At 38.7% G+C, this 23,903-nt stretch overlaps 1 protein-coding gene across 1 annotated transcript in view; it reads right to left on the bottom strand.

Moving 5' to 3' along the window:
• Positions 1-449: 449 nt before the first annotated feature.
• Positions 450-23,903, bottom strand: part of LOC142349162 (uncharacterized) — a 65,122-nt gene continuing 41,668 nt past the window's right edge. Inside the window, exon 4 of the mRNA XM_075400577.1 lies at positions 450-1,352. Coding sequence (XP_075256692.1) covers positions 478-1,352 — 875 coding nt within the window. The 3' untranslated portion in view covers positions 450-477. The remainder of the gene's footprint in view (positions 1,353-23,903) is intronic.

Below are 23,903 nucleotides of genomic sequence, written 5' to 3' on the forward strand. Positions count from 1 at the left end.
CAATGTCAGGTTGGGCATGATGGCATTGGGTAAAATGGCATTGGGTACAATGTCAGGTTGGGCATGATGGCATTGGGTAAAAAGGCATTGGGTACAATGTCAGGTTGGGCATGATGGCATTTGGTAAAATGGCATTGGGTACAATGTCAGGTTGGGCATGATTGCATTGGGTAAAATGGAATTGAGTAAAATGGAACTGGGTAAATTATCCTCACACTGATTAATTCTGCATTTAAAAGTAAGTGAGTGTGAGTAAAAATGATCATTTTCTTTAAATGTTGTTTTAGATAGAGCTGTTTTGTATGATCCATGCGTTTAAAATTATTTCCTTATTGGCGTGTAATGAGATAGTTGTGCGTCATTAGTTAGAGGTGTGTCTCTCTGTTTGAATTGGGGGGGGGGGGTGATCAGGTGTGTCTCTCTGTTTGAATTGGGGGGGGGGGGGGGGGGGGGTGATCTATAAACTCAAAAGTGAAATTAATCGTATAGAGTTGCTGGTGCACATTTATATCCACTTCTGTTGTTGTCACATGTCATCACACACAAATACTGTCCATCTGATGGATCTTGAAACCAAACTGTAGGCACCACAGATTCATTCCTTTGAAACTGATCGCTTTCCCAATCCACTTTTTTATTGAAATCACTAAACCATGCATGTTCCTGTAGTGTGTTTTGTGATTCTGTCATCACAACCAGATACTCTTTTGCATCGAAATTGTAGCATACTGAAGTTATTATCAGTCCTCTACTCTTCTGTTTGTTGATATATTTCTCCAAATCTCTCTTGCTCTCTTTCCTGAATATCTCCTGGTTTTTCCCATCGAATTCTGCCACTCCAGCTGTGACCACAAAGTAGTAAGTAGAGTTGTAAACAGTGCAACTGGTCACACAACCGTTATCATGCAAAAAGACACTGTCTGGATCTGTGGACCGAATAATGGTCTGAAATGTTCCGTATTCTGCTACCATATACACAAAAAACTTCCCCGTTTTTTGATCGCATGAAAGAGAGAATATTTTGAACCCTTCCTTGTACTGTTCTTTCAGTTTCTGCGATAAATCATTGTAATTGGGACTGGTCCAGAATAGCTTCTTTCTGTTGTTATACTGTTCATGAGAACCGAATACTGTAAAAATATATCTGTTGTGAATACTCTGCCATATCAACATCCATTTATTGTCATGAGTGTAATATTTGAGGAATTCACTGTAGAGCACTTTATTGTATTTTCTCAATGTGGGGAAATCTATGCGTTCTCCTCGACTGAAGAGCGGCTCTGTAGTTGGTCTGCCATCTTTCAACTTGTCCTCGTTCCCAGTCATGTACAGAGTCAGTTCTCCTCCACAATCTGAAATCTATGACAGTAGTTAACCACAAATCTACAATCACTAGTTTGTCAAGTAAGCTAAATGTGGGGGGATACTAGACAGATTTTTGTGACGTCTGGTATTAATTTCTTTTAAAATTGACTAATGGGATATATTATCCATGAATGAATGAATGAATGAATGAATTGAATTTCTCCCATTTAAATATTAAAATGACACGGATTAATCATAATCATTGAATATAGATTAACAGGAGTGGAAATTTGGCGATACTCACGTATCTTTATGAAATGCCCCGAAAAACGGAAACAGGTTACTTGAACACAAGTTCTTTGATTACACTGTTCTGCAAAATCAAACTATATTGGAATCGGTTGACAAGATTCTGAATTTTACGCAAAGTCATTTTTTCAGGATTCTTCAAGATCTTTTTCGGCCCCTATGTTCAAGTTACATTGTTAACAGTTTAGTTTTGGACAATTTTGGAGTAACAAGATGTGCTTTTTCGGAACGCTTCCTGTAGTTATGATTACAAATCAACATTCAACATTCAACATCTCATTCAATTCTACAATTTCAAGAAGCTTGTGGGAACACTTCAACCTAAACTTGGAGAAATGTTTCAAGTACAACTCAGTAACCGTTAGAAACTTAAATTTGAAAAAATTTTGAAGATTGAGTCATAATGTTTTTTGAAGAAAATTATTCGAGGAATTTTCTTCTGCAATTTCTCAATTTTTTGTATACGACTCTGTATGGTACCTCCATAAATTACAATTTCATACTCAAAGAATGGGACAGAAGTACTTCTATAGAACAAAAATAAAGTTTTACGGTTGCATGACTTCTTAAATCGAGTTGAAATAGAAACGAATTTTTGTAACAATTTGCAAACAAAATTTATATGCTCTTCGAATGTTAAGTGAGAGTCAATAAGTATTTCTAAATGTTTGAAGCGGTGGCAGTTATTGGAAGGGCAGTCTCCATGTTGTGGCTTGCTTTTTTTCGAAAGTACAACTCAAGTAAAATTTTTCTTAAAAATTTAGAACAAAAATTTTGAGTGGTTGATTTCCAGATTCTTCGAGTGTACTCATCCGACAATGGATTTTATCTCTTTCTTCAGATCCTCACAAATGGGTTGTTTTTGCAAAAGTAAACAAGTGTCATCAGCAAACACGTACGGCGTGGAGTATCTACAAGCGTCCACCAAGTCGTTCCAGTATAAGGAAAACAAGAAGGGTCCTAAGACCGAACCTTGAGGAACTGCATTTTCCGATGAAAACTCTTCGAAAATATGTTGTTCCATAAAACACATTGTCTTCTATCCGATAGATAGGATTTAAACCATCCGAAACTGGACCACGGAAAGCAAAGTGTTCCAATTGTTTCGGAAAATTTCTGTATTCACTGTCTCGGAAGCGTTTTGTAGATCTATAAAGACAGCTGTAGAGTTATTTTCTTTCATTTTTTTGGATGGTTTCAGCAATTCTGGCCATCGCGTCGACTTTCGAGTGCCTTGATCGGAGGCCAAATTTTTTTAAACAGAAAACAAAATTTTTCTAGAAACCCACTGCATTTCTTGAACATAACTTTTTCAAAAATTTTGCTGCATGACGGTAGGATGGAAATGAGTCGATAGTTTTTTATATCCGTTTTTGATCCTTGTTCATGATGCTGAAGCACAATATCCGTCTTGAAATCTATCGGATATTTCCGATTGTTGAACGACTTATAAATTAGATAAATGATGAAAGGTGCAAGGATTGCGGCAAACGTCTTAGGATTTTTTATTAGATATCAGAACTACACCATGAGAAGCCGACAAATTAAGGCGTTTAATTCCCCCCACTTCAGTGAAGTTTGTTGCTGTTAAAACATTGACCTCTCCACTTATCGCTCGAACTTAGGTCTTTGAGTATTTGGAAGTTTCAGGAGAATGCTTTTAGCAACTGAAGCAAGGTGTTTGTTGAAGACCTCCGAAATTTTTCTGCTTTCCGACACTTCTGTCTCTTCTAATTTTAGTTTCACACTTTGATGCTGAATTTTGTTTTTACCATCAAGTCTGTTGATTGATTTGAAGGTTTCTCTTGAGTCTCTCCCACATTTTTCCAATAAGTCAGCTTAATATATTCTTTTTGGATTTGGTATTTGTTAAGTGCACGCGTTCCTAAACCAAAAATAATGATTTTATCAAATTATATTTTTGTTTTAATCTATGTTTTGCTACGTAAATTACGCTCGGCCATAAAGTTTTTTAACGGTTGGTAATGTAATTTTTCCCTAGTTGACATTTTCTATTAATCTTTTTTTGGAACAACGAAACACTCATGAATTTTTGATTAAATGACAGCATCTAAAGTTTTTTAACCAAATGGCATTCAAAGTTTTTTTAGTAATTTTGGACAACTAAAAACTTGTTACTGCGGTGGACAAAATCTATTTTCTTGATTTGATAAAGATTTTGCCTCCAGTGTAGCAAAACGGGGAAGTGATCTGTTATGTCATAATTCATTGTTTCAATAGCACAAAAAATTTTATCAAAACTAGTGAGGAGATGGTCAAGACTTGATTCCGAGATTGTCGTTTGTCTGTTTTTTCCGGAAACTAATAGATGAAGTCCATTAGTACAAATAATATTTTCAATTTGTTGACACATGGAGGAATGGCAAAGTCCGTCACGGTTAAAATCGCAGCACATGATTACTATCGATTTGTTGTTGACAAATGTCTCAAAATATTTATCCAAAAACTTGAGAAAATTTTTTTTGTTGTGTCTCGGTAGTACATAGAAGGTGACAATGAAAAAATTTTGCATTCCAATAACAACCTCAACGCCAAGATTTTCTTCATTACCATATTTGCATAAAACTTCGACCCCTCCTCTTTTTTAGTTCGATCTCCTCCCTTTGCTTTTGTATCCATTCAGTAGAAAATGATTTTTGCAGTTGCCATCTTTAATACATTTATCGGCGAGACTCTTACTGTAGAAAAAGACTCAAGAGTTTTCAGAAAAAATTGGAGTTCTTGAAGGTGCTTTTTTAGAGAGCAAACATTTAGAAGTAACATTGATGTGCTTAGTTTTTTTTATTGGTTGATGCTTTCTTGGGTACCCATGTCGGATGATGCACTTGTGGATATTTGAACAATTTATTTCTTTGAAGCAGGATTGACATTAGTGGTGCTGTCATCGAACATTTGGAGAAATAATAAGGTTTCTTTTGCCTTAATTGCGATATGGAGTACCAGACTTTATTGCAAACTTTCTTGTTTGACTCATGAGAATCAACCTGGTTGTCAGTTAGTTGGTCAGTTTTTTTATAAAACGCCCAAGGCCTCGATTTGCGGATTTTATATTGAGTATTCATTTCACGTGACTTCTTTTCAGTTTCAGCGTCTTGTTTCTGCGAACCTTTCGTGATTGAATTTTGGCTGGCCATTCACATTTTGAAACCCGTAAGCCGAGAAACCCGGAAACCCTTTCTTCAAAATCACATCTCTTTGCTACAAATTTAAGAAATGTACAATAACGGTGGCAATATTTCCCGGCCTTAGAGCATGAGCTGTAGAAATTTCATCAGCATTGAGACTTACCTTGAGAAATTTGTTTGTTAAATGTAAGAGTTGTTCCAGTACACTACTTTCCACTGGGATATCCAGTTTTTTGAAAATAAAAATAGTCAATTCCAGTATATTTCAATGGATAAAAAATCTTTTTTCTTATTGACAGATAGAATTTTCAGAATAAACTTGCTTAAGTTCAACAATATTTAGGCGCTCATTAAGATTTTGAATAGTTAAATTTTGTTGACTAATTGTATTTGTTGTTTTTTCAGTCACTTTGTTGAGATCATTGGTGTTTTCGGTCATCTGTAATACGAAATGTTTAACGTAGCTCTCAAAGGAGCAATAAGAATAACGTTTTCACTACGAAAGAGCAAAAGAAATTAAGTGGAAGAACTGCCTAGTGTTCTTTGATGTGAATGTGTTGCACGTCCATGAAACTTTATTTCCCTGGAATTAAGTAGTTACCATCTTCTGACAAAAGTTTTCAGGAAAAAATTAATAATGGACGACAGGATAAAATGTGTACTGCGTTAATGTTGCAATTCTCGTACAACTCAAACTTTTGATCCATATTTAAAGCGTGTCACTCAACCCCCTTTCGCCTGCAACACCTATACAAAAAGAATCCTGAAAACAGAAAGGTGGAACATCGGACTCAGCATTAGACAGAAGCCCTTCCAAACCGCGGCGTTAATTGGTAGCGGCATTCGACCAATTCGTCTGTCGTTCTCTCATAAACTATTCTGTCTTGCTTCGCCCTCCCCCCACCCACACTCACACACTTTCACACACACACACGCACACACAAACACACAAACTCAAACCCTCAAAAATTAGGCACCAACAAACACAGAAACACAAGAGCGCGCGCACACATCATTACGTCGCCAATCCTACATTTTGTGGAAACAAAATTGCTTGATAAATTCAGCCTTTTCTGCTTTCTTATGTTTTAAGATAGGGCCTTATAGGATTTCGCCGACAACAGTCAAAGTAAGTGGAACTAGATCAGACCTGCGCAAAATAGAAGGCATTCGTTGCAGATGTCCGCGATTGAGGAACTTAATGACGCGCAAAAGAGGCGAACTTTTGTGCAGGTGTAGAGAGTTGGATTTTTGTCACCATTGTCCCCAATATTATGGCCCTAATATTCCCGCTAAGGTAGCTACTTTCCGCAGTTTTATTGTCACTAGTCTCCGCAGTTCTTGACGTCGTTGTCACTATTGTCCGGGTCGCTATGGTCGGCGACTTTAATTTCTTTATTAGCAACTAATGTCACCATTATCCTAAATTTATTAGCCTCAACTTTAATGGCTCGAATATCCGAGTATCTTTTTTCCATAATTAATGTAATGTCACTTTTATCCGCGGCCTATAATTAGAAATCAGCTTGATCGTTTTAATTGCTTTTAGCAGCTTCAAATTTTGTTTCAGAAAAAAGGGAAACTGTTGTCCCTAAAGAGTCAGGACAGGTTCTAAATGCCGAAGCTGAAAAGTGAAAGAACACAAACGGAGTAGAAATAACTAATATAAATGACTGAAGAAAAAGGAGTGGTGACCAATGACTGATAAACTATAAGGCAAAATTTTCTTACAAAAATCCCTCATTAAACACTTTCTTTTAAATAAATAACAACTCTAATCAAATATATCAACAAAATTCAATTTCTGTTAGCTGTTTCTGAGGAAAGCTATCTGAGAAATCAGACTATATAAAAATCATGTTATTCATGACGTTCATGGGCGAGGGGTTTATCTAAAGCTGAGGGATTGTTAACAAATTGTTCGTTGATTGGATAAAATTGGAGTTTAATGAATGAGAGAATAATGAATCAAACAAGTTTGACACTGAAAATGATCAACAAAAAAGCAGAAACAAAAACACATGAAAAGGCATATAAATAAAGAAATAAATGCCCTAACTTAAATTTGATATTTCAGCAAATTTTTTTTTTTTTATTTTTTCTTTGACCGCCCCTTCTTCTGAACTTGCTTCGGACAACTTACTGGGGCAATTTTCCTCATCGATGATTGGATTATTGTGAAACAGCACTGAGGCATTTTTTATCAAAATAATCATAAAACCATTTTTGTCCGAGTTTCTGAATGGACAAAATGAACAACTAACGCTCTGAGCACTTGGTTAGGTTACCTTCTAAACTACCCGTGGTTTCCACGAACACTCTTGCATCAGATCCAGAACAAAGGCTGTTAATAATTATTTGGTGCAAAAGTGAAAATTTTCATATAATTCTAATTTAGAGTTAATTTTCTTTATGCGTTAATTTGGTGAACTCTTAGTTGTTTACGTTCAAAACCCATATAAATAAGGCATCTAGTGCTACGTAATAACCATCCGCGCTCATGACAACAAAAACAAATTTTGCAGTAACTTGACATTTGCAATGTAAATATTGAATTAAATCAATTTACTTGATTAATCAATCAGGAACGAGTTAAGACGATGTTATAGATGATATTTACCTTCTATAACTCCTTTGTTGACGGTGAAATTATATCATATTTATAACTATTAGAAACTGTTACCAAAAACAATTGGCTCTCAGAATAGACTATTTTTTGATTCTTCACCAACTGTAGGATTTTATGCCAAGTGTTGCTAGATCTTAAGATCTATCGAGTTTTAAGGTAAATCAGCTTTTTATAAAATAACTTAGCAACAGTACTATCACTTCACTGAAGCCCTACAAAATTGAGCACGAGATTGAATATAGTTTATCACTAAAGATATTCTTAACATCAATCAATCAAATTAAAGTCACAGTACTTTGAAACAACCGCGCGACTATTAGGTTCGAAGAGCTTGTTAGTCATTTGGAACCCAGTGAAGAACCAAGCAGGCCGGAAGCTTGAGAACCAGTCTCTGTGAGATTTTGGTTCCGCTGAGACTCTTGATCAGTCGCAACATCTGGTCTACAGACACAAAGAGAAACGGTTCTTCAATTCAATTAGGTGGACCGAAGCAAAACTAGTAAGAATGGCCAGCAAGTATCCAAGTAGACAATGGAAAAGAGTTGATTGCAAATCGAACACGCAACTCAAGACGATAGAAAGAGAGAGAGAGAACAAGCTGTTCTGCTCAAGTTATTCTCCAGAAACCTCACCGAGCTAGAATGCACCAAAGAAAACTATGAAGGTCGAAAGTTCCTATCTATGGTTCTTCGAGACGTACGACAACATTGAAGACAATCGACAACAGCAGAAGCTGCTGTTAAAACCAAAGTATATCGAAAATTGTGATAATGAGACCAAGCGTTTGTTCGAAGCATATTAAAGTTTTGAACTAGGTAGTTGACAAAGTGCCCTTTCTCCGAGACCTTGAACATTGTCGAACTCACGTCGCCGACTGTCGGCAATATACATTTCGAGCATTCAAATTAGTGCAAGCTGCATTTTTTCAACTGTCAATATTGGAAAAACAATTTAAGGCAGAAAAATTGAGCGACTCCGAAAAACAGACATTGCGTAATCAACTGGAAGAGGTAGGAAAACTAGACGAAATTCACTCAGAATGGATTCAAATAATAGAGCCAGAAAAATGCACTAAAGCACTCATGGAATTTTGGACGTCAAGGATAGTAGGAGCTACAATCGAGACCTGATCAAGCAGTACGGGTACAGCGAAGAATTTGGAAACCTAACGTCTCTATTGGCATCCACATCGAGTAGCAAAAGTGATCCAAACCAGACGGTGACTGAAATTAATAAAGACAGATCGAAAGAAAAAGCAGAAAATATTGAGGTCTGTTCCCATAAATATGCTACCAAAAGGAGTAGAAAAGCACTCAGTGTTGCCAATTCCCGCTCGCCGAGACAACAGAAGTTGGGTGAATGGAACCTGAAAACTTGATGGCAAAGCAAGAAGCAAAGCAAGAGCTGCGACGCCTAGTGAGGAACCAGGCCAGCGTGAAGCTAGGAAACCAGGGTGTAATATTTCGGTTCTTCTAATGAGCTTCTTGAGCGATTGCAACATATATAAAACTTAATGGCAATGCAATAAGCAGAGCAACAGCTGAGAGACCGGCAAATTCAAGTAGAGAATGAACGAGAAGTAAAGGCGCTGCAACTACAACAGCAAGAACAGGACATACGTCTTCAACAGAACTTGATCTCGAAAAAAAAAGAAAGAAGAGGCCAACGAAAAACAAAGACTTCTAAATCTAGAACTAACCAAGGGAAGCTCAAGAGCATTTGGATCAGTGGCAAATGTGACGGAAGGTGTTGGATGAAGACGCAATCAAGAAAAATTAGAAGGCGGGGCAGAATCAAAGGCTCAACAGTCTGGCCCTAAATGGCCGCTTATTCCAGACTGTGCTATCGACCCTTCCAAGAATATCACACAAGCCATAGGCGGCAAACGTTTCAGTGTCAATAAGAAAACTGTCCCGCTTTTTCAATCGGATGAAAGACTGTTTTCAACGCTCTTGACTGAGCCGAGTCTTCTCAAGAAACCAGAAATCCATAAATTACTTATAGTAACGGATCCGCAAACGCTGTTTGCAAAGAAGACGCTTCATCAGCAAGGAACATCAGCATTTTAGAAGAGAGACGGGTCCCATAAACCAATCTCAAAACAGATCTGCCGATAGTAGAAATAGGAGAACTTAGAACCAAACCACTCCCCAAGTCATCTACCAACCAGTACCGATCATGGGTGCCAGTGGATTGCCAAAAATAAAGCTATGTGAGTTTTCAGGTGAGCCTCTGGAGTCGCCAAAGTGGACGGTTCTTTTAAATGTTGTTGTTCAAAACAACCAATCGGCGATAATTAAAAAATGCAAAACCTGATGATCAGTCTCACGAGTCAAGCAAAAGCAGCAAGTTTCGGAATGGGATTCCGCTCCAATCATTCTATCATGCTTGGGATATACTCTGTGAGAAATACTGCAGAACAGATGTCAAAGTCCACGCTTAGTTCAGGAAAACACATACTGCTCTTCGAGTTTGGCACGACAATTCTACGAGAATCATCAAGTTCGCAAATGTGGTTACAAATGTTGTAAACACTTTAATTCAATTTGGATAAACATCCGTTTTGGATATACAGAAGCAGAAGCAGAGCTAAGTTCAACAACCTGAAAAATTTCTCCACCATTGAGGGAACAGTGATTGCAGTATAAGCAAGATCGTCGACTATCAAGAGAACACTTGATTGTTTTCAAAAAGCGGCTTGCCTCCAAAGTGGTTATTTTTGAGAATTTGTTAGCACACACAAACCTGTCCTTTGACTGAAATAAATTTCAAAGCTTCGATAAGCCGAAGACTTGTACTTTTACTTCAAACGCTGAAGAATCCAGCAAACCTGAGAACCTTGAATGTTCCTTCAAGGACCAACAGCGCCCTATTTGGTCTTGCAAAGAGACCAAATCAATGAAAGTAATTGAACGACAAGAGCATGTCGAGAATTTCTGACTGTATTTCAATTGTTTGAGAACAGGTCACCTGTCGAAGCACTGCATAATCAGGACAAGTAGTGTGCCCAACTGTGTAAAAAACACAAAAAATTTTTGCATAGTCACCTCTCAAAGATGGAAGCCACAGCAAATGTCTCAGACGCTAAAACAGCAGTAGCAACCAATATCACCCAAGGAGGACTCCAAGTGGTGCGAATCAAACTGACGAACAGAGACTTAATCCTATGTGTGCTTGCAAGTTGAGATTTGGCATCCCCATATTTTTGTAAACAAGTCAGTGGTATCTAAATTTTACCTTCAAGGCGGCAAAGCGTCTTTTGCCATGCAGCACTAGGGATCCATGGCTCACATGTTGTTAAGATCAAAATAGTGCCAAAGACGGCTGTTTCAGCCCATGAGAAGGCTCGACCATTGACAACTGTGCAATTTTATGTTCATGAGAAACTGCAGTTTGGTGATTTGACTGTGGAGCTGCAGGTGTTGCAAGACTGTTCTCTTCATTTGAGGAACTTACCATATCAGATCTACAATCCAAAAATGGTTCAAGTGATTCTTGGACAATTTTTTTACGACATCCATCAGCCGGCACTACTTCGAATTCAGGAAGTCAGAAGACAAAGCTGCACCATGGGCATTGGAATTTAAGATAGTTTGGGCCTAAAGTGCTCCGCTACCAGCGGGGCGGGCAGCAGTTCTTCGCACAACAGCAACAACAATTGCTGATAATAAATTAGCAAACCAGTTGACTAAGTGGTAGGATATTGAGTCCTACGCCTCAAACTCCGTTTTCATTGGTCAATCAAGAGACGAACAACGAGCAATCACGAAGTGGGAGCAAACAATGCAATTAAACGATGAAACATACGAAGCTGGTCGTCTATGGCGAGAAGACAAAGTTGCTGAAACTTATCTACCCTGCAATGGGGCAACTCACGTCAACACAACGACGACTACAGAAAGAAAAGACTCTATAAATTCTCTATCGGGAAACCATTGTTACAGATGTCAATGCAGGTTAGGTTCGCAAAATTTATCAAACAGGACGGAATCAAACCAAAGACAAACTGCAATGGTATTTGCCATATCATCATGTCATCAATCCTCAAAAGCCCGAGAAAGCGAGAAGAGTGTGCAAAGCAGCAGCAAAGTATCAAGGGTTAATCAATAAGGACAAAATTTTTTCTGGAGAAGACCTGCAGCAGACTCTGATCGGAATCATGTGTCGCTTCCGAGAACACCAAATAGCTTGATCAGCCGAATTAGAACCAATGTTTTTTCAAATTGCTGTCCCAAAGGACGACAGCTTGTCTACGTTTTCTCTGGCAAGAAGACCCAGATAATAAAATGAGATGAGTACACACGTCACATTTTTGGGGCGAAAAGCTGGCCGATTAGTGCAAATTTTGCTTTGCACAAAGTGTCAAAAGATATTGCATTCAACAACGATAGTCTCGTCAAAACATACATTTCGAGCATTCAAATTAGTGCAAGCTGCATTTTTTCAACTGTCAATATTGGAGAAACAATTTAAGGCAGAAAAATTGAGCGACTCCGAAAAACAGACATTGCGTAATCAACTGGAAGAGGTAGGAAAACTAGACGAAATTCACGCAGAATGGATTCGAATAATAAAGCCAGAAAAATGCACTAAAGCACTATGGAATTTTGGAAGGATAGTAGGAGCTACTATCGAGACCTGATCAAGCAGTACGGGTACAGCAAAGAATTTGGAAACCTAACGTCTCTATTGCTATCCACATCGAGTAGCGAAATTGATCCAAACCAGACGATGATTGAAATTAGTAAAGACAGATCGAAAGCAAAAGCAGAAAATATTGAGGTCTGTTCCCATAAATCTGCTACCAAAAGGAGTAGAAAAGCACTCAGTGTTGCCAATTCCCGATCGCCGAGACAACAGAAGTTGGGTGAATGGAACTTGAAAACTTGATGGCAAAGCAAGAAGCAAAGCAAGAGCTGCGACGCCTAGTGAGGAACCAGGCCAGCGTGAAGCTAGGAAACCAGGGTGTAATATTTCGGTTCTTCTAATGAGCTTCTTGAGCGATTGCAACATGAATAAAACTTAATGGCAATGCAATAAGCAGAGCAACAGCTGAGAGACCGGCAAATTCAATTAGAGAATGAACGAGAAGTAAAGGAGCTGCAACTACAACAGCAAGAACAGGACATACGTCTTCAACAGAACTTGATCACGATAAAAAGAAAGAAGAGGACAACGAAAAACAAAGACTTCTAAATCTAGAACTAACCAAGGGACGCTCAAGAGCATTTGGATCAGTGGCAAATGTGACGGAAGGTGTTGGATGAAGACGCAATCAAGAAAGATCAGAAGGCGGGGCAGAATCAGTGGCTCAACAGTCTGGCCCTAAATGGCCGCTTGTTCCAGACTCTGCTATCGACCCTCCCAAGAATATCACACAAGCCATAGGCGGCAAACGTTTCAGTGTCAATAAGAAAACTGTCCTGCTATTTAAATCGGATGAAAGACTGTTTTCAGCGCTCTTGACTGAGCCTAGTCTTCTCAAGAAAACAGAAATCCATAAATTACTTATAGTAACGGATCCGCAAACGCTGTTTGCAAAGAAGACGCTTCATCAACAAGGAACATCAGCATTTTAGAAGAGAGACGGGTCCCGTAAACCAATCTCAAAACAGATCTGCCGATAGTAGAAATAGGAGAACTTAGAACCAAACCACTCCCCAAGTCATCTACCAATCAGTACCGATCATGGGTGCCAGTGGATTGCCAAAAATAAAGCTTTGTGAGTTTTCAGGTGAGCCTCTGGAGTCGCCAAAGTGGACGGTTCTTTTAAATGTTGTTGTTCAAAACAACCAATCGGCGATAATTAAAAAATGCAAAACCTGATGATCAGTCTCACGAGTCAAGCAAAAGCAGCAAGTTTCGGAATGGGATTCCGCTCCAATCATACTATCATGCTTGGGATATACTCTGTGAGAAATACTGCAGAACAGATGTCAAAGTCCACGCTCAGTTCAGGAAAATACATACTGCTCTTCGAGTTTGGCACGACAATTCTACGAGAATCATCAAGTTTGCAAATGTGGTTACAAATGTTGTAAACACTTTATTTCAATTTGGATAAACATCCGTTTTGGATATACAGAAGCAGAAGCAGAGCTAAGTTCAACAACCTGAAAAATTTCTCCGCCATTGAGGGAACAGTGATTGCAGTATGAGCAAGATCGTCGACTATCAAGAGAACACTTGATTGTTTTCAAAAAGCGGCTTGCCTCCAAAATGTTTATTTTTGAGAATCTGTTAGCACACACAAACTTGTCCTTTGACTGAAATAAATTTCAAAGCTTCGATAAGCCGAAGACTTGTACTTTTACTTCAAACGCTGAAGAATCCAGCAATCCTGAGAAGCTTGAATGTTCCTTCAAGGACCATCAGCGCCCTATTTGGTCTTGCAAAGAGACCAAATCAATGAAAGTAATTGAACGACAAGAGCATGTCGAGAATTTCTGACTGTGTTTCAATTGTTTGAGAACAGGTCACCTGTCGAAGCACTGCATAATCAGGACAAGTAGTGTGCCCAACTGTGTAAAAAACACAAAAAATTTTTGCATAGTCACCTCTCAAAGATGGAAGCCACAGCAAATGTCTCAGACGCTAAAACGGCAGTAGCAACCAATATCACCCAAGGAGGACTCCAAGTGGTGCGAATCAAACTGACGAACAGAGACTTAATCCTATGTGTGCTTGCAAATTGAGATTTGGCATCCCCATATTTTTGTAAACAAGTCAGTTGTATCTAAATTTTACCTTCAAGGCGGCAAAGCGTCTTTTGCCATGCAGCACTAGGGATCCATGGCTCACATGTTGTTAAGATCAAAATAGTGCCAAAAACGGCTGTTTCAGCACATGAGAAGGCTCGACCATTGACAACTGTGCAATTTTATGTTCATGAGAAACTGCAGTTTGGTGATTTGACTGTGGAGCTGCAGGAGTTGCAAGACCGTTCTCTTCATTTGAGGAACTTACCATATCTGATCTACAATCCAAAAAAGGTTCAAGTGATTCTTGGACAATTTTTTTACGACATCCATCAGCCGGCACTACTTCGAATTCAGGGTGTCAGAAGACAAAGCTGCTCCATGGGCATTGGAATTTAAGATAGCTTGGGCCTAAAGTGCTCCACTACCAGCGGGGCGGGCAGCAGTTCTTCGCACAACAGCAACAACAATTGCTGATAATAAATTAGCAAACCAATTGACTAAGTTGTAGGATATTGAGTCCTACGCCTCAAACTCCGTTTTCATTGGTCAATCAAGAGACGAACAACGAGCAACCAGGAAGTGGGAGCAAACAATGCAATTAAACGGTGAAACATACGAAGCTGGTCGTCTATGGCGAGAAGACAAAGTTGCCGAAACTTATCTACCCTGCAATGGGGCAACTCACGTCAATACAACGACGACTACAGAAAGAAAAGACTCTATGAATGCTCTATCGGGAAACCATTGATACAGATGTCAATGCAGGTTAGGTTCGCAAAATTGATCAAACAGGACGGAATCAAACCAAAGACAAACTGCAATGGTATTTGCCATATCATCCTGTCATCAATCCGCAAAAGCCCGAGAAAGCGAGAAGAGTGTGCAAAGCAGCAGCAAAGTATCAAGGGGTAATCAATAAGGACAAAATGTTTTCTGGAGAAGACCTGCAGCAGACTCTGATCGGAATTATGTGTCGCTTCCGAGAACACCAAATAGCTTGATCAGCCGAATTAGAACCAATGTTTTTTCAAATTGCTGTCCCAAAGGACGACAGCTTGTCTACGTTTTCTCTGGCAAGAAGACCCAGATAATAAAATGAGATGAGTACACACGTCACATTTTTGGGGCGAAAAGCTGGCCGATTAGTGCAAATTGTGCTTTGCACAAAGTGTCAAAAGATATTGCATTCAACAACGATAGTCTCGTCAAAATCGATCAACGAAAGTTTTAATTGGACGACTTCCTTAAGTCAGTCAGAACCGTCCAAGGAACAGTTGTCACCTACAAGATAATCCGAGAAATCCTGAGCAAAGGTGGATTGAAATTGACGAAATGGATAACAAGCGAAGAGGAAGTCAATTCATATATCCCCGAGACACACGGGTCAGCGAAAGTTGTGAAAACTTTCGAAGCTGAACTTCAATTATCTTCAATCTTTGGACTAAATTGAAATGTGGACATCGATAGTCTCATTATCTGTCAAGGGTCTAAGTAAGACCTTTTTGGCAAAAATAACAAAGGATTTTGTACTATCGTTTGTCTCAGCGTTGTTGGACTCACTTGAGATATGTTTACCTTCAAGGCGGCAAAGTTTCCTTAACTGCAACAGGGATCCATGGCTCACAGGATGTTAAGATTGAAATACTGCCAATAACTGCTGTTCCAGCCCATGAGAAGTCTCGACCCTTTACAACTGAGCAATTTTATGTTCATGAGAAACTGAAGTTTGGTGACCAGACTGCGGAGCTGCAAGAGTTGCAAGACCGTTCTCCTCATTTGAGGAACTTACCAAATCAGATCTACAATCTAAATGAGGCTCAATATATTCTTGGACAAGATTGTTACGAAATCCAACAGCCTGTACTACCTCGAACTCAAAAAGTCAGAAGACAAAGCTGCACTATGTGCAGTAGTATTAAAGAGTGGCTGCGCCTTAAGTGCTCCGCTAAGAGAGGCACGAGCAGCAGCTCTTCGCACAACAGGAACAATAAATGCAGATGATAAATTAGCAAACCAGTTGACTTAATGATGGCATAATGAGTCCTACGCCTCCAACTGCGATGTCCTTGGTCATTCAAGAGACGAACAACGAGCACTCGGGAAGTTGGAGCAAACAATGCGATGCAACGGTGAAACTTACAAAGCTGGTCGTCTATGGCGAGAAGCCAAAATTGCCGAACCTTATCTACCCTGCAATGGGGAAATTCACGTCACTAGAACGTCTACTACAAAAAGACAAGCCTTTATGAATGCTCTATCAGGAAACCATTGACACAAATGTCAAAGCAAGGTAGGTTCGCAAAATTGATCAAACAGGACTGAATCAAACCAAAGACAAACTGCAATGGTGTTAGCATATCATCATGTCATCCATCCACTTAAGCCCAAGAACGTGAGAAGAGTGTTCAAAGCGACAGCAAAAAATAAAGGGGTAGCCGTTAAGGACATTTTTTTTTCGAAAACAAGACCTGCAGCAGACTCTGGTCGGAATTACATTTCACTTCCGAGAACACCAAATAGCTTGATCAGCCGAATTAGAAGTAATTTTTCTTCAAATTGCTCCCCAAGCAACGACAGCTTGTTTACGTTCTTTCTAGCGAGAAGACACAGAAAATAACCATAACACATAACAAAGCTGGATTAGTGCAAATTAGCTTAGCATCAAGTGTCAAATGATATTACACTCAACGACGAAAGTCTCTTCAAAATTGATCAGCGAAATTTCTAATTAGACGACCTCCCTAAGTCAGTCAGAACCGTTCAAGAAGCAAATGTCAACTACAAGATAATCGGAGAAATCATTAGCAAAGGTGGATTGAAATTAACGAAATGGATAAGCGAAGATGAAGTCAAGTCTCATATCCCAGAGACACACGGGTCAGCAAGATTTTGAAATTTTTTCAGGCTGAACTACAATTATCTTCATTCTTTGAACTAAAATGAAATGTGGACATCGATAGTCTCATTGTGTGTCAAGGATCTATGAAAGACTTTAAGGCAAAAAATAACTCAGGATATTGTGCTATCGTTCGTCTCAGCGGTGTTGGAATCACTTGGGATATGTTTACTTTTAACGATACGGATGCGGTTACCGCACAATTGCTTGAAACAAAAAATGTTCAAACGAATTTACAGAACTTTTCCTTGATTAGTGCACTGAGTTGAGCGAAATATGGAGGTTGGCGACAAATCGGTTTTGTCTCGAAAATGGATGTACAAAAATTGGGCTTCACATTTTCACATATACCTCCATAGAAGCAAAGTGCATAGTAACTTATCTCAAAGACTAAGCGTCGTGAAAATTTGCCTAAGTGATTGAGAAATGCGGTTTAGCTCCTACCATGAACACGACAATTCCGAAGTTAGAAGTTCAAGCTGCATTAAATGGAACCCGCCTCATGAGGCAGATATTGATAGTATGATGTGAAAAGCGACAAAATCTATCATTAGACTAAATCATCTACTCTGTTGCAATGGTTACAATCAGCACACAAGAAAAAACAAGAATTTCTTGCCAACAGAATAGCAAAAATTCTGGAAAGCTCTTCAATGGATCAATAGCGACATGTTAAAGGCACCAAAAACTGTAAAGATAATGGCACAAGAGGAATGTCCCTTGAAGAGCTCACCAAATCCCCAGAAGGCATGTCCCCAGAAGGATGAAGAAAAGTGGATATACCCATTATGTCATGAAAGCCAAGTCGAGCTCGAGCAAGCTATCATTGCTGTGACAACAGAATCAGAAGCTAAGTAACCATTTGATTGGAACCACTACGGTCGCTTCAAAAAATCAGAAACTTTATTGACTACTGCATGAGGTTCAAGACAAAGTAGAAGGGAACTCTAAAAGCAGATGAGATCAACCAAGCAAGCGAAATTGTTCCAATTTGTTCAAACAGAAAGCTTCCCTAATGTTTCAAATTCGTAACCAGCAGCAAAGAAACATCGAAAAAGTTGAACATCGCCAAATGGTCACCTTTTATAGAGGAAGATGGTACAACTCAAGTGAAAAGTATTTTTCTGCTATGGGGAAACTAAAGTCCTCAAGATGATAAAGTACGAAAACGTTATCATGAAACCATTGAGACTGACGTTAAGGCTGCCTATGTCCGCAAAGCTGAACAAGTCGGACTGAATTAAACCAGAAACAAGCTTCAATGGCATTTGCCATATCATCTTGTCGTCACGCCAGACAAAGCCAAAAAAATCAGAAGAGAGTGTAACGCAGGAGCAATGTTGCTTCAAGTTGTTGTCCCAAGCGATGACAGCCGATGCTAACAATTTCTCTGGCAAAAAAATTCAGTGCAGATGATAGAATTGGTGCAGATGATAGAACGAGTATACACCACACGTTTTTGGGGCGAAAAGCTCGCCAACTTGCTTTGACATTTCATAGAAAAAGATGGAACAAGTCCAGCGAATGGACGGCTAAAGCATTCGAACCTTGATTATCCCAAACACACAATATTTTTGACAGCGAAGAATCCAGTTGTTCAACTTCTGTTGGAGAGAACACACTTCATTAAAACTTGCACGAAGGCCAAGATCTCGTAAAAGACATGCTCAATAAAGGGTACTGGATCACCGGATTAGGAAATGCGTTAACAAAACTAAGGTCAACACGTGTCAAATGTCGACAGAGAAGCGCCAACCCAATTCGTCCAGCGATGGCAGATTTACCACAAGACCGACTTGATGAACATGTGATCCCATTCTCCCTTGCCGGACTTGATTACTTCACGTCGTTTGTAGTCAAGTTCCTGTGACGTACCGTGTACACATCGACGCTGCAGTAAACTTCAAAGTTGCGCAGTCATTGGACACCGAGTCATGTCTAGCTGCAGTGACACGATGCATTGCAAGACTTGGCCACCCAAGTACCACCATCGAAGACAGCGGTACAATTTCTGTTGTAGCAGCTAACGATTTGAATGCAATCATAGATTCGTGGGACAAAGCCAAAAATGAGAGTAACTTAGCTCAGAAAAAGATCAAAGATCGTTTTGGATATTCGAGCCACCTGAATCCCCACAAATTGATGGAATCTGGGACAGAGTTGTTCGAAGTTTCAAAAACAACTTGATTGAAATCTTGGATTTTGAAAGCCTAACCATCAAACTACTCAACACAACGAACTGTCTTCTATAGCAAACTCTCAACGCAATACCCCTGACAGCAGTAAGTGACGAACCAGAAATTTTGACGGCACTCACATCAAATCATTTCCTGATAGGACGGGAAAATACAAGTGCACCAATTATGCCAACCAGTGAGTGTTCCCATGACCTGAAAAAGTCCTTCAAAAAAGCTCAAGCATATGCTGACATCATTTGGAAAAGATGGAATCGTAAATATCTTCCTCAATGGAAACAGAGATTGAATTGGTCAAAAGCACATCTGCGAATACTGAAAGAAGGTACTGATGGTAGATGATTCAGTGCATAAATGTTTGTACAGAGGAGACGAGTGACCCAAGTCTTCAACGGCGACAAACGCACCGTGCGATCAGCAATAGTCAAAATGGCGCATGTCGAATTCAACAGACTTGTAGTTTATTTGGCGACAGTATTCTATGATTGTGTTTTCGAGATCAAAAGTAGAGCCCGCGATGTCGGCGCCACATCAAATCACAAGTAGGAATAATTGGACAGCAAAATTTAATTTTCAAAACAGAAAAAAACTTAGACTTTGTCAGAACTCAAAAATGACTGAAACTGAAAATTTTACAAATTGGGACTCCGAAGTTTTGCAACCCCGACTTTCTGAAGTAAAAACCTGAGCAACCAACGGTCTGAGCACTTGATTACGGTAACTTCTTAGCTATCCTCGGACTCCACGAACGCTCTCTCATCAGACACGAAACTGGGGCTATCAACACTTATTTGGCGCAAAAGTGCAAATTTTTATAAAATTCTGATTGATAGCAATTTTTCCCTATTTGGTAATTTTGTGAATCATTAGTTAATTGTTTATGTTCGAAAGCCATATAATTAAGGCATCCACTGCTACGTAATAACCATCCGTGCTTATGTCAAAAAAGCAAACGTTGCAGTAACTCGACATTTACAGTGTAAATATTGACGTAAATCATTTTAATTCAGTAGCCAATCAGGAACAAGTTATGACGATGTAATAGATTATATTTAGCTCCTTTTTTAACTCGTTTGTTTTGATGGTGAAATTATACCATATTAAGAACCATTAGAGTCTGTTACCAAGAATTTTTGGTTCTCAGAATATAATATAATTTGATCCTTCATCAGCTTCAGCCTTTAATGATTAGTTTTGCTAGATCTTAAGACCTTCTAATTTTTAAGTTAGTTGAGTTTCCTTTACGAGAAGTCAGCCAGTACTAGCAATTGGCTGAAGCCTTACAAACATCAGCACGCGATTCATTATAAATTATCACTAGGGTATTCTCAATTTTAATCAACTAAATTAATGTGACAGTATTTCAATACAACCGAAAAACTATTAGGTTCGACAGAATTGTTAGTCATTCGGAACCCAGTTGGATGTGAAGCTCGAGAAACAGGCTCTGTGATATTTTGGTTCCGTTGAGATTCTTGATCAGCCGCAACATTTAATCCGCAGACACAAACAGAAACAGTTCTTCAATTCAATTAGGTGGACCGAAGCGAAACCAGTAACGTTGACCAGCAATTTTCCCAGTATACACTGGAAAACAGTTGATTGCAAATCGAGTACTCAGCTCAATGCGAGAAGAAAAGAGAACAGAAGTTGTTCTCCAGAGAGCGAGCTTACACAAGTTATTCTCCAGATACCTCTTAGAGCTAGAGGGCACAAAACAAAATTATGACAGTCGAAAGTGCCTATCTATGCTTCTTCGAGACGTACGACAACATAGACGACAATAGACACCAGCAGAGGCTGCTTTTCAAAAATTTACCAAAGTATTTCAAAAATTTTCATAAAGTGACCAAGTTTATATTAGAAGCATAGATTAAAGTTTTCAAATACGTATTTGACAAAGTGCCATTTCTCCGACACATTGAACGTCATCGAATTCTCGTCGCCAAATGTGAAAGACACAATTTGGGCATTCAAAATAGGGGAAGCTGCATTTTTTAATTAACTGTCAATATTGGAGAAGAGTTTGAAGGCGAGAAAACTTGAGCGACTCCAAAAACAGACATTATGAAGAGCTAGTAGGAAAGCTAGACAAAATTCAAGCAGAATGGAATCGAATAATAAAGCCAGACGAATGCACTAATGCACTCAAGTGATTGTGGACGTCAGTGATAGTTGGAGCAACTATCGAGACCTGATCAAGCAGTACGGGTAAAGCAAGGAATTTGGAAACCTAACGTGTCAATTGGCATCCACATCGAGTAGTGAAAGTGGTCCAAACCAGACGTTGATTGACATTAATGAAGACAGCTCAAAAGCAAAAGCAGAAAATGCCGAGGTCTGTTCTCAGAAATCTGCTACCAAGAGGAGTAGAAAAGCACTCAGTGTTGCCAATTCCCGCTCGCCGAGACAACAGAAGTTGGGTGAATGGAACTTGAAAACTTGATGGCAAAGCAAGAAGCAAAACAAGACAATTTTTCAATATGAACTCCATTTATTAATTTGTTGAGTTCAATTTGAAATCTTCTAAAATCCCTTGAGTGCGTTAGTGCATTCTTGTGGCTTTATTAGTCGAATCTAAAAGTCTCTTAACTTTTTGCATTTTTAAATATTAGTTCTAGGAAATTCGTCAGCGATTTCCTTTTTCATGGAGTATTGGTGATTTATGTAAATATTTTCAATATTAGGACAAGGTTTTTGCGAGATCTTTATCCCTAATTGATCCAAAAAGTCTCGTCCAAGATTTGGTTTAAATTTACTCGGCGCGCTCAACATTAATTTTTGTATGTTGTTTTTTCCAGTCATTAAATTGAAATGGAATTTTCAATGTTCCCAATGTTTCCACCGTTTCCTTTCAAAACGATTTTTTTACTAGTGGCCTTATCTCTGACCATTTGGCGTTTCACAATGTTGCATTTTTTGTTGTGCGATTCTCAGAATAATAATGGCACATCCGATGGCGGGATTTAGAAATAATTTACATTTTGTGTTGCCGATTGTGATATTTACATTTCAATCGTGTCTTTATTTTCAATCATTGCAACATAGTTATCGCTCGAGGTTTCATAGTGGGAGTCGTATTGTTTGTTGTAATAAAAAAAATTTTTGTTTTGTTCGTCCAAAATTTCTATTTTTTCATTAAATTTGAGTTTATTTACTCATTTTGCAGCGTGTTTTCACTGGTGTTTTAATTTTCCTACAAAAATTTGCGAAGTGATTGAGTAGACCACGCTGATTACACTTCCTACCCATAGCGATAACAGTCTGTTTGCGATTTGGTGATCCGTTTTTTTGCACACTTTCTACGATGACCATTGAGCTCACGATTGAAGTTATTTCGTTTTTGTTGTTGTGGTTGTGTGTGAGCCGCGAAATTGGTTGTGTTGTTAGATTTTGTTTACGCCACTCGTGAATTTAGATGAAACTGATTGCTGGTTTTTTGTACCGTTTCCTTGTTCAATGCAATGCTTAGTGCTCTCTCTGGTTCAAATGTATCGCGAAGTAATTCACGTTGAATATCGTCTTTTAACATATTTGTAATAAATAGGTCTCCAATTTTGTCTACCGAGCGCTTTTCAAGTTTGCAGTTCTCACCAACCTCTTTCGAGTTACTGTGGAATTGTTTGACAGTTTCAATTCTTTTCTGTAATTGCGGGAAGAAAAAGAAGGCTCGCATTATCGAAAAGTGATGTTGCGAGGTCAGATGAAGGCAATTTCTAGCATTTTCCAAAATTTGAGTTTTGACAGATCGTGGACAATATCATGAGGAAATTTTTGCGTTAGTATTTTCGACCCTCTGTGGATATTCTGCGATACAGTAGAGATACGCATTTTGATCACATAAATTCCATGGACTTTCTCTTTGGGGATTTCTGCTTCTGTGATTTTTTGGCATTTCAGTTCTTATTGTAGTTTTAGCTGAATATTTCGTAATTGAATCTCTCCTTCTGTATGTTCGTTTGCATTTTCGATCGGTGCCTTATTTTTTTGGATTGGTTGGAATCTGACTTTTGATGGTTTGGGTTCGAGATGTGAACCCAAAAACTGTTTTCTCGTGTAAAGATTTCTACTTTTACTTGAATCTGCCATTTTGTCCATCGGATGGCTGGTTACCCCGTTGCTCCTTTCCAGAGTGGTTTGATTGTCAAAAAACGTTTTGTGAGACTCGCAATTTGCAGGTTGTGCCAAGTCGTGTAAATTAACAATCTATGTTGGATTTTAATTTGCTTAGCAGATCCAATAATGTGTTGCACTTTTGTTTGAATGATTTCGCGGTGAGAAACCGAACAAAATTCTATTCGATAGAATGTTTTAGTTCCGAGGCAGTTTCTTGCTGGTATTCGCTCCTCGATTACAAGTGAATATTTGATTCTAGTAATTCGCTTGAATGAATTCCTAAATTATAATTTTGGTGTATATTGCTTTGTTTGCTCTGCAAATTGTTACTTTCAAAAGAGAGCTGCTGAACACTGTATTGGATTTCAAAAGAATGAAATTAGAATGGATGCAGATTTCGCTCTGCACTTGGATCATAAACCTAAATAAAAACAGAAAAAAAAATACTAAAATTGTGGAAAAGATCAGGAAGCTGACTTCACGAACAGACAAAGAATCATATCAGAAAAAAAGAAAAGAAAGAACAATACTGAAATGATATCCAACTCAATAAAGATTTTTATTATAAGTACAAATGAAAAAATGAACAAAGTTAAGGTTTTAAAC

Source organism: Convolutriloba macropyga, chromosome 11 (assembly GCF_964194025.1).
Source record: "Convolutriloba macropyga chromosome 11, txConMacr16.3, whole genome shotgun sequence".
Classification (NCBI taxonomy): Eukaryota; Metazoa; Xenacoelomorpha; order Acoela; family Convolutidae; genus Convolutriloba; species Convolutriloba macropyga.